Here is an 11,619-nt window from a genome sequence, read left to right on the forward strand (position 1 = left end):
CTTTGCCTCGTCCAGCGGGCTTCAGTCCTGGTCCTGGGGGGCCGCAGGGTCTGCTGGTTTTTTGTTGTTACTCAGCACTTAATCGAACCCTTAATGCAGTCGATTACACACTTTACTCACCCCCCCCCCCCCCCCCCAGCCCCCTGGATTCTTGGGTCGGATTTGGTTGCTGATATTAAACAAAAATAAAAACCAGCAGACCGTGCGGCCCCCCAGGACTGGGAATGAAGGTCACTGGCGCAGCATTATGTTTACTGTACCTTTAAGAACAGCAAACATATGCTGTTGTGTAAATGAATAAAAAGATTGTGATGCCGAACTCACCCCCACCCCAGCCCCCCCCCACCCCACCCCATTTTGCAAGGATATTCTTTGATCCTTTGGCTGTATTGATGAACAGCAACTGAAAAAACATCAACACGTAGACTATGTACAAATATGCTTCCCCTTCGCAAACAGCTGTGTTGCTAATGGAGAGTTAAAAATTAAAAAGGAAAAGAAAAATGTGTGTGTATGTGTGCGTGTGTGTGTGTGTGTGCAAATCGAGTGCCCCTCCCCAGTCCCTGAACAAACACACACACACACACACACACAGAACTACTCCCTCAGTGCAGGGCAGGGCTGGTTCAGTGTTGTTTACGGTATTTATGCGGCCTTATTTCATTAGTCCCTCCCATGTCAGACGCAGCCAATCCCATGTCCTGATTGGCTGGTTCTGTCTGAAGTTCCTCAGCCCGCTCCCCCCCCCCCCCCCTCCCCACTGTCCCCAATCTCCCCTAGCTAGTGTCAGCCCATGGGTAGGAGGTCAGAGGTCAAATTCCACGCATATGTAGAAATGGTCACTAGCTGCTTTTGGAAGGGGGGGGGGGTGGTTTAAAGGGTAAGGGGGGGGTGCAGGGAACACGCCCCGGTGGTCTACGTCACGCCAGCCCCCGGCTCGCGCGTTTGGGCCAGGGCCCCGGAAGTGCACACTGAGGTGCGAGGAGGCGGTGCTGTGGAATGGGGCGGAGCCGTGGCAGGGGGGCGGGGCTACGGCAGGGGGCGGGGCCCTAACAGGGGGCGGTGCCGTGATGGGGGCAGCAGTGCCTTGGTGCCGAGGAAGGAGCCGGGGGGGGGGGGGGGGGGGGGGCAAGTCAATTACGAGTTTTTGGCGGTGTTCTCGTTGCTGGGTGAGCTGGCGGGAGAGGAGGAGGAGGAGGAGGAAGAGGACGAAGGGGCGGTGAAGCTCATCCCCGAGAGGCCGGGGGGGTCGGTGGCTGTGTTCAGGCCGCTCAGGCTCTTCCTGCACACCGGACACGTGTCGTGCTGAAACACAGAGGGGGGGGGGGGGGGGGGGGGGGGGGGGGGGGGGGGAGAAGGTCCGGCGTGAGGCAGAGGCAGGCTGACACGCCCTCTGTCCATCAGCAAGTTCACGGGCCAGTCGAAAATAGAGCTGGATATCAACAATTCCTAAAAGTCCCCTTAAAGATGCTGGAAACAGGGTTGCCAGGCTGGGCGATGACCCCGCAGATGTGGTGAGTTTATTCTTTAAATAAAAAAAGTATGGGAGTCAATGGAAGACGGAGGTGTTTTTTAAAACAGGTGTTCAGGAGGTAGGAACATTTTGGGGGATCCCTTTAACGGCAGCACAGAAGAAATGTTTTTGCCCGATGCAGTGCGGTAGAAGGGGGTGGGGGTGGGGGGGTGGGGGGGGGCAGGCCTACCTGTTCCAGCCAGGGCACTATGCAGTCGTTATGGAACAGGTGATTACAGGGCAGCTGCCTGACGCTCTCTCCCACACCGTAGTCTTCCTTACACACAGGGCACTCCAGGGCAGAGCCTGCCAAAACAGCACATCCACCATTACACCACTCACATCCTCAAACAAGAGCTCCCATTACCCAAAACAGCACATCCACCATTACACCACTCACATCCTCAAACAAGAGCTCCCATTACCCAAAACAGCACATCCACCATTACACCACTCACATCCTCAAACAAGAGCTCCCATTACCCAAAACAGCACATCCACCATTACACCACTCACATCCTCAAACAAGTGCTCCCATTACCCAAAACAGCACATCCACCATTACACCACTCACATCCTCAAAGAACAGCAAGCATTGCCCAGCACAGCACAGCAAATCAACCATTACACCATTCACCTCCTCAAACAAGACCTCCCATTACCCAAAACAGCACATTCATCATTACACCACACACCTCCTCAAAGAAGAGCAAGCATTACCCAAAACAGACAGAGTGCAGAAAAAAAAACTGATCTGCTTTTAAAACTGAAAGCACTGACCTGACACACCTGAAAAATAAACATGTACTGGTTATGTTATAATGAAAAAAATCTTGTTCATATACAAACCCTTTCCCCTGTAAGATGATTACACTCTCAGAGTATTCTCAGGGGAGTGAAAAGGGATGGGCGGACGTGTTTTTCGGGGGGTGGGGTCATACTGACCTACGTGCTCTTCTGTGATCTGCACTGTGGGAAGGCTTTTGATCTTCTCCTTGTCTGCAGGTGGGGGTCCAGTGTTCTCAAACTGATTCAACAACTGAGCGGGACGGACAGAGAAAATGATTTTACATCACAACAAGAACCTGCGAGATTTACAACTGCAAGCTCCTTCGATTCTGAGATTTGAAACACTAAGGCTCAGGAGGAAGATTTATAAATGTTCCCAAAAGTGAAATTCCCTCCCACACAACAACATTCCAAAAATAAAGGCATTATAAATGAAAATGAGGTACGCCCTATCTGGGAGGTCCCCTAATGAAATGATCCCAGAACCAGAGAAGTAGGCTCTCAGCAAATGAAATGAGAAAACCTGCAGACAGGAGGGCAGGGTAGTATTATATAATTATACTACATGCATAATTCATGCACAGTGCAGGAAACTTATTGCTGAAAAGCAGCAGGTTCGAGTGCCAGGTAGGACACTGTCATTGTACCCTAGAGTACGGTACGCCACACACTGCCACACACACTGCCACACACTGCCACACACTGCCACACACGCTGCCACACACGCTGCTACACGCTACACACGCTGACACACACACTGCCACACACGCTGCTACACACGCTGCCACACACGCTGCTACACGCTGCCACACACTGACACACGCTGCCACACACTGCCACACGCTACCACACGCTGACACACACTGCCACACACTACCACACACTACCACACACAACTACACACGCTGCCACACACGCTGCCACACACGCTACCACACGCTGCCACACACTGCCACACACACTGCCACACACACTGCCACACGCTACCACACGCTACCACACACACTGCCACACACGCTACCACACACTGCCACACATTGCCACACACACTGCCACACACTGACACACACACTGCCACACACTACCACACACTGCCACACGCTGCCACACACACTGCCACACACTACCACACACTGCCAGTTCACTCTGTCAGCGGGCACCAGGCGAACGCCAGGCCAGGTCTAAAGCAGGCGGGCGCTGCAGGCCTACCTGCGTAATAATGGCGTCCAGCCCGTTGGCCCCCCAGGCGTAGTCCATGGGGTTCGAGTGCAGCATCCCCCTTCCACGAGAGAACGATGTCAGCACCGAAATTATCCAATCATCAAGCTCCATCAATCGCTAAACTTAAGCTGGCAGCCGAAAACTCACTCAAGATTACTTCTGCATCACCATTGGTCACGTTACACGCTTTCTGTTCATTGTTTTTTAATCCACTTGCTAAATTTTGTCCATTTTTTATTTAACGTGCTGCATTTTGGTCTCCACTGTGAAGCATTCTGAGCTGCTCGTTTCCCCAAATGAAAGCTGCTCTACAAATAAATCAGATCATTATTCATTATTCAGGATGATCCTGCCAACACAAACCCTCCCTCCAGCCCAGCAAAAATATGACCAAATATGGACGCAGTGGTGGGGGGGGGGGCGTCGGATGTGACCGGGGCTGTAGGACAGACCCCAGAGCGCGTTAACCCGAACTCCGCCCCCCAGCAGGCGAGCGTGCGCGTGGTTTTCGCGGCGCTCCTCCGGGCACGAGGCACGCGCGGGCGGGCTCCTCACCAGGGCCCGACGCCGATGTTGGCCATGGCCGTGGGCGCGATGATGCCGTTCACCAGCTGCTGGATGATTCTGAGGAAGAGGAGGGGAGAGCTGGGTCACATTCCCCTGAGGAAGAGGAGGGGAGAGCTGGGTCACACTCCCCTGAGGAAGAGGAGGGGAGAGCTGGGTCGCACTCCCCTACTGGGCCAAGAAAGAGACGACGCGGCAGAGAATACAGACAGACAGACATACAGACAGATAAATGGTGAGTCACACACACAGACAGACAGATAAACGGTGAGACACACAGTCAGACAGACTTATATGGGTCAATGGACAGACAGACAGAGACAGACAGACACACAGACTGAGCAGCAGCCGTGTGGAGCAGGTACGGTGGGGGCAGCCGTGTGGAGCAGGTACGGTGGGGGCAGCCGTGTGGAGCAGGTACGGTGGGGGCAGCCGTGTGGAGCAGGTACGGTGGGGGCAGCCGTGTGGAGCAGGTACGGTGGGGGCAGCCGTGTGGAGCAGGTACGGTGGGGGCAGCCGTGTGGAGCAGGTACGGTGGGGGCAGCCGTGTGGAGCAGGTACGGTGGGGGGGGGGCGCAGGTTTGAGCGCAGGCCCACGTATGAAGTTAAGCGCCGTTGCACAATGCCGACCGCTCGTTTCCCTGGCAACGGTCGAAACCGCGTCAGCGCTGTGGGGAAGGGGGGGGGGGGGGTTGGGTCTCCACTCACCCCTCCAGCGTGGGCACGCCATCGTGCCTCCCGGCCGGCCGCCGGGGGGCGTGGCGGCCCCGTGGTTGCCTAGCGCCGTAGCGTTGGCGGTACGCCTGCTCCCGCTCCCGCCGGGCCTCCGCCTCGCGGTTGTCCTCCGGCGGCACGCCGAAGTCGAAGCCCTCGTCGAAGACGCCCAGAGCGAACTGGCCGTACCCGGGGGGGAACGCGAAGAGGTGCTGCTCCAAGCTCTGCAGGACGGGACGCACGCACACATGTACACACACACACGCACGCACGTACACATGTACACGCACACGCATGCACAGGCATACACGCACGCACATGCACAGGCACACACACGCACACGCATACACACACACGCACATGCAGGCACACGCACGCACACGCATGTACACACACACACACACAGTCAACCATTTATGAAAATCATGACCAGCCTTCTAAATTCTAGGGTGACCATTATCAACACCCCCACCGCCCCCACCCCGCCCCCCTCATTCGCACACCTCAAATGGCTGACGGCTCTGACTGCTGCTCGTGGAGGGGGTGGGTGTGGCTTCATTTTCAGCGCTGGAGTCGAACAGGGAATGAACAGTCAGACATCAGACCCCAGCACCCCCCCCCCCCCCTAAATGTGGCCAAATTCACAGGGAATAATCACCCCCCGCTTCATCCCCAAACTGGGCCAAATTCACAGGGAATAATCACCCCCCCCCCCTTCACCCCCAAACTGGGCCAAATTCACAGGGGCTCCTGGAGACCCAACACATCAGATGTCGAGTCCAGAGGTTAAAGACGAGACAGGTCCACTCAGCTGCTCACTGTGTTCCCCGCCATCCTGACACAGACGCCGTGGTCTTTCATCTGGGAATGCCGTATGAACCGGGCAGTGTGACAACGCTATATACAAGCAGCAAGACCCCAGGACCGCAGGACGTCACATACCTTCTGCTCTCCAGAAGCTCCTCTATGAATCCAGACTGGCACCGGGGACAGGTGTAATCCTGCAGAGGAGAGGCACACCTGTGTTATTTACCACCCTTATAGACACACTACAGTCTTCACACCACATATTATGCAATTACACACAGGCACATCATTATGTACAAAACTACCATGCTGAGAAATAGCCAGACACTGAGGTCATTACAAAAAACATAGCTTTCGTGTGTAAAAATGTAACAATTACAGAGTCAGGCTGAGATTTTACCTATTTATTTGTTTGATTTAACTGTTTTTAAGCCAACATACTTAAACAGTTACATATATCGCACATACCGCAGTGCTACAGTGTTTGCTAAGAGGCTGTCCAATTAACAGCTGACAGCAGGCGTTACCTGGCAACTGTTTTCATCGACAATGTTGTTCAAGGCGTTGCGGTGTCATGGCAATATGTGACATTTTCCCATTTTATGCAATTTAGTAACAAATACACACACACTTTTTCGTTAGAGGACACAATATATTAGCATTGACGTGACTGCTTGTTTACTAGTTAAATAGCCAGCGTTAGCTAGCTATAAGGGATAGCTAGCTGGCCCAACACTAGCGAGTTGCTCGGTTCAGAAGATAGCAGACTAGCTAGTCTACAATGAGGGACTACAATTATTTTTGAGATGTTCTACAGTACATCTAGCATGCCATTTAGCTTGCTAGTTAGACAATACTCCTGACTAGGAAATTAACAGCCACCAGCCAAATGCTAAATTGTATCTGTTGCTGGTAAGTTTGTCAACTCTATAAGCAACGGCAGGTAACCGCCCATCATTTGGCGACCCCTTTCTATTCTAAACATGTAGTTGTCTGGTAAAACAGAGGCGGTATAATTTGGGATGCATCAGCCACTGTGGCCAGTGAACGAAAAAAAAATAGATTTCTGCCCTGCTACTCGTTCACGAAAGTCACTCGCGAAAACAACATTTCTGGAGAGAAGTACCGCTGCATTAGGAAGCACTTCGACTAGGCAACGAACGGAACGAGCTAGCTAGCTAACTAAGCAATAGACTCTGGTGCTACTATCTACGAACAAGCTAGCTAGCTAGACAGACAGACAACATCAGCTACACAACCAGGCTATGGACAGCATCAGGACCTAAACTAGACCCATGGGCGAATTACCCACTCATTGTTATATCATAGACAATAATTGCTGCTTCATCATTTCTTCCTTGACCACATTACCAACCGGGAGTAGAGGGCTAATCTCTGCAGAACATCGGTGACAGAAAAACCGGCTGAGTCGTGGGGGAGCTTCCGCCATCTTCTGATTCAATTGCGAGACACACAAAGTTTGTACGGGCTAGGGGAGGGGACAAAACTAATCCACACAGCGGAATATACGAAATGCTAAAGATCTTAGGAAAGCGTCTACTTGCTGTTATTTGTGTTTTATTACATTTTGACGTTAAAACTCCGGCATCGTAAATTGATTGTGATTTTTCCGTTATGCGCTACCGTTGATCAGTTAGCATTTTTTGTTAAACAGTGACAATAATACAATACAACCACTTAGATGACCAAAGCGATTACAGTCCAGAATTATTTTTAACCCCCCTTCACCCCTTTAACATACACAGTAATCCTTTACATTCGGCACCATATAATTTTACTTGGTCTCAAACAGCAGATCTTGGTAAATCCGATTCTGAAAGTAATGTAGATTTGGAGCTTTAATACATGCCCTTGTGCAGTTTTGTGTACTTCCATGAGGTCTCAGCGTCCAAGTGTTACTGTCTGGAAGGAATAAGAGCCTAAGAGTCCTACAGTCAAACATTACGACATATTGCCTTCATCATTAGCGAAATGGCGTTACCGGCTGATCGAATCTAACTCAAACCCATAGATAAACCATAGCTCAAACGGCATGATTGCTCCTTGTGTAGTACCTGCAGCTACCAGGAGATGGTGCCATTTCAAGATTATTGACATTGTACAGTGTCCTGTTATTGGCCAATCAGGACATTTTTTTAAAATGAACGAAGACATATTTTATTGTTTGCTTAGTTGATGAACCTGGATCGGTCTACGTGACCCGCTATTTGCTGATATCCAGCTGTGTGACTGCAGCAAACGGTAACATTCTACTCAGGAAAAAATCTATGGTCAGAATTTTTTTTTTCAAAACACAGTCAAAGTCATGGAGAATATATGAAGCAATTACTAATTATTTATTGGTTATCCCATAAAATAACAGGATTTATACATTTTGACCCTTCATTGAATGTTTTTTTACAGGCAACATTGCTGCTGTTCTGTTACAGCATTTTTTTTTTTTTTTTGCAGTGCAGCTGAGATTCAATCCTGTATCCTACATGTTATCCTTGACCTCCACGCCACAGTGGTTTCCAAAACCTGCCCACTGCCCTCAGCGAAACCCACTGAGGTCTGAACAATACAAGCGCATAGTAAACAGCCTTACGATGAACAGACAGCATACCTATTTCACCCACCGTTGCTCACTTTTTTTCACAAGGGGGGGGGGGGGGGCAGGAAGGTAAACCCAGTTCAAAGACCTTTTAATAGCACAAGTACATTGCAATCATAATGTACCACAACAACGCACATCCGCAATCAAAGGAATTACGACTGTGCACACAAAAAAAATTATGAAACAGAATCAGGCTCTGCAATTATACACACACACACACACACACACACACACACACACACACTCACACACACACACACACACACACACACACACACACATATTACATAACATTACATTTATTTGGCAGACGCTTTTATCCAAGGCAACGTACAATAATAAGTGCACACTGAAGATTACTGGAACAACTACTAAACACAGGTCTGATAAGGCACAATAACATGAAAGTGGTACAGGTGGTACATGTGTAAAAATAAAGTGCTACAGGAACAAAGAGGAAGGATATAAGTGATAAAAATTATCTTAGATGAGGAGTGCCCTGCAGAGTGGTGATAGTTAGTCCAGGTACAGCCTGAAGAAGTGAGTCTTCAGGCCATGGTGGAAGATGGGCAATGACTGAGTGGTTCGTAGAGGAACAGGGAGTTCATTCCACCACTGGGGAGCTAGGGCGGAGAAGCGCCGTGGTAGGGATGAGCGAGAACCATTCACACACGCACACACACACACACACTCATGCGAGACAATGGCACCTAGCACAGAAATAGCTCTGGCAAACCATAAATAAAGTGTGTCTCCCGCCAAGCTGAGGAACCTGGCTCTGACATCATCAGTGGAGCTCGATGGGGCTAAACACATTGGCCAAATAGCCCTTAATGAGCAGCGAAGATGCAGGATCTCTCCCACTTCAGGGACGCAGTAGCCTCACGCTACGTCACACTGTGGATGACTCATCTAAACCGCACAGCTGCCAAACACCACAGAAGGAGAAAAACTCCTGAAGCGCGAGAGAGGCTCGCTCTCTTTATTTTGGCTCTTCCGCTTTGTACGTTTCAACGAGCCTGATCAGATTTGTTTTTTTAGATTTGTGTGTTTAGGAATCAAATATCCTGCAGTATGTTGAAATAAGCGATATTATCGCGATCAGAAAAGCCGCTCAGCGCAGATGGGGAAGCACACAAACGACTGCACATGATCGTAGACATTAAATACATCTCAGTGGGAAATATTTAGGCGTTGTTTTCATCCTAACAGGTCCACATCTTTACAGTGTACGACGCCAGCGCTTTCCGTGTGTGTGAGGGTAGCGGGGAGGTCATGTTGGGATCTACCCCCCTTCTGGGCGGAGCTGTGAGCTGGCAAAATTGCGCCCCACCCTCATCCCCCCCCCCACCCCCCCGGAGTCTCATTTATCAGTGACAGCGCAGCCTGAGCCAAGCCCCTGATGAGCTGGTAGGACTGCAACCCCCCTGCATCCCCCCCCCCCCCCCCCCCCCCCCCCCCCCAGTGACAGCGCAGCCTGAGCCAAGCCCCTGATGAGCTGGTAGGACTGCAACCCCCCCGCATCCCCGACCCCCCCCCCCCTCAGTGACAGCGCAGCCTGAGCCAGGCCCCTGATGAGCGGGGGGACGCCAGGCTGCTGTAATTAGACCCGCTGCCCGCCGTTCCCCGGGGATTACGCTCGTTAAATATAACCCACATTCTCCAGCTGAGCAGAAACTGCGTTCGGTAAGGAGCAGGCAAGCTGCGGGCTGTGTGAGAGCATGAGTGAGTGAGCGAGTGAGTTAGTGAGCGAGTGATTTAGTGAATGAGTGAGTTAGTGAGTGAGTGAGTGAATGAGTTAGTGAGCGAGTGAGTTAGTGAATGGGTGAGTTAGTGAGTGAGTGAGTGAATGAGTGAGTGAGTGAGCGAGTGAGTTAGTGAGCGAGTGAGTTAGTGAATGGGTGAGTTAGTGAGTGAGTGAGTCAGTGAGTCAGTGAGCGAGTGAGTGGATGAGTGAGCGAGTGAGTTAATGAATGAGTGAGTGAGTGAATGAGTGAGTTAGTGAGTGAGTGAGTGAGTGAATGAGTGAGTGAGTGAGACAGTGAGTCAGTGAGTGAGTCAGTGAGTGAGTGGATGAGTGACCGAGTGAGTTAGTGAGTGAGTGAGCGAGTGAGTGAGTGAGTGAGTCAGTCAGTCAGTCAGTCAGTCAGTCAGTCAGAACCTTTATTTAATTCTCAGAGGTACAATTGAGGGCCAGGTCGAGATTACAAAAACAATTAAGACACAATAAGTATAATAAAAGATCACAGAATATAGCAACAGTAACCAACATAGTGTATAATAAAATAACTAGAATAAAATAAAATATAATAAAAAAATAAATAAAATCAAATAACTAAGAGTGAGTGAGTGAGTGAGTGAGTGAGCGGGTGAATGTTAGTGTGAGTGAGTGAGTGAGTGAGTGAGCGAGTGAGTGAGTTAGTGAATGAGTGTTAGTGTGAGTGAGTGAGTGAGTGAGCAGGTGAATGTTAGTGTGAGTGAGTGAGTGAGTGAGTGAGTGAGCGAGCGATCAAGTGATTGAGTGAGCGAGCGAGCGAGTGAGCGAGCAAGCGAGCGAGTGTGTGAGGGAGGGAGGAAGGGTTTAGTTGAGGGGGGGCTTTACGGGTGATGGTTCATCTTGTTGAGTTTGAGGCATCAGAAAGGAGGTGCATTTAATTATTTTAGTCATTTCTGCTTTCAGTCATTAACAAGTCCTGGCACCACGAGGGGCTGACGTTTGAGCAGAGAGAGGGGGAGAGAGAGAGAGAGAGAGAGAGAGAGAGAGGGGGGGGGGGGAGAGAGAGAGAGAGAGAGAGAGAGAGAGAGAGAGCTAGCGGGGGAGAGAGAGAGAGAGCGAGAGAGAGGAGGAGAGAGAGAGAGAGAGGGAGAGAGAGAGAGAGAGGGGGAGAGAGAGAGAGCGAGGGGTTGATGTTTGAGGAGAGAGAGAGAGAGAGAGGGAGAGAGAGAGAGAGAGAGAGGGGAGAGAGAGAGAGAGAGAGAGAGAGAGAGAGAGAGAGGGAGAGAGAGAGAGAGAGAGAGAGAGAAAGAGCTGTTCTGTTGCTCTTAACTTGTTCTTGTGTATGAGGTGCTAAAATTAGGTGCTGATATGACGTTTGGCTGGAGGTTAGCGGTTTAAGGAGCCGCAGCAAGGGACACGAAGCTCATTGAAACAGCCCAGCGCTGTCGCCTCCAGCTGCAAGCCAGGCCGGGTCATCGTGTGTGCTTGTGTTTAATTAGCGGGAGACAGCTGCAGTGTACAGTCTATTAAACCACCCGCTGAACACTCGGGGTCCCAGTACCTGTATTCGGCCGCATTACCTGTAATTACACTGTTACTGCAGAGATGCGTTGAAATTACAATGTAATTACAATGTAATTACAACTATGTTGCCCTTGGTTTCACAAAATATTAGAA

At 50.6% G+C, this 11,619-nt stretch overlaps 1 protein-coding gene across 1 annotated transcript; it reads right to left on the reverse strand.

The window, feature by feature from the left end:
- Positions 1–363: 363 nt before the first annotated feature.
- On the reverse strand, positions 364–7,077 carry LOC118229737 (E3 ubiquitin-protein ligase RNF126-like). The gene is made up of 9 exons (XM_035422035.1): positions 6,984–7,077; positions 5,744–5,802; positions 5,305–5,368; positions 4,796–5,025; positions 4,079–4,147; positions 3,512–3,581; positions 2,459–2,552; positions 1,704–1,819; positions 364–1,305 (listed from the first exon to the last, which is right to left on the reverse strand). The coding sequence occupies exons 1-9, from the start codon at positions 7,056–7,058 to the stop codon at positions 1,138–1,140; spliced, it is 945 nt and encodes a 314-aa protein (XP_035277926.1). The 5' UTR covers positions 7,059–7,077; the 3' UTR covers positions 364–1,137.
- Positions 7,078–11,619: the final 4,542 nt, after the last annotated feature.

The sequence above is a fragment of the Anguilla anguilla genome, chromosome 6 (assembly GCF_013347855.1).
Source record: "Anguilla anguilla isolate fAngAng1 chromosome 6, fAngAng1.pri, whole genome shotgun sequence".
In the NCBI taxonomy this organism is placed as follows: domain Eukaryota; kingdom Metazoa; phylum Chordata; class Actinopteri; order Anguilliformes; family Anguillidae; genus Anguilla; species Anguilla anguilla.

What these genes read in the sequence shown, in the direction of transcription:
- LOC118229737 (XM_035422035.1), bottom strand. Translation starts at nt 7,058, where the DNA reads ATGGCGGAAGCTCCCCCACGACTCAGCCGGTTTTTCTGTCACCGATGT. An exon ending in AGATTAGCCCTCTACTCCCG is followed by an intron (nt 5,803 to 6,983) that starts GTTGGTAATGTG and finishes TCTCCTCTGCAG; the next exon opens with GATTACACCTGTCCCCGGTG. An exon ending in TAGTGCCCTGGCTGGAACAG is followed by an intron (nt 1,306 to 1,703) that starts GTAGGCCTGCCC and finishes TCTGTGTTTCAG; the next exon opens with CACGACACGTGTCCGGTGTG.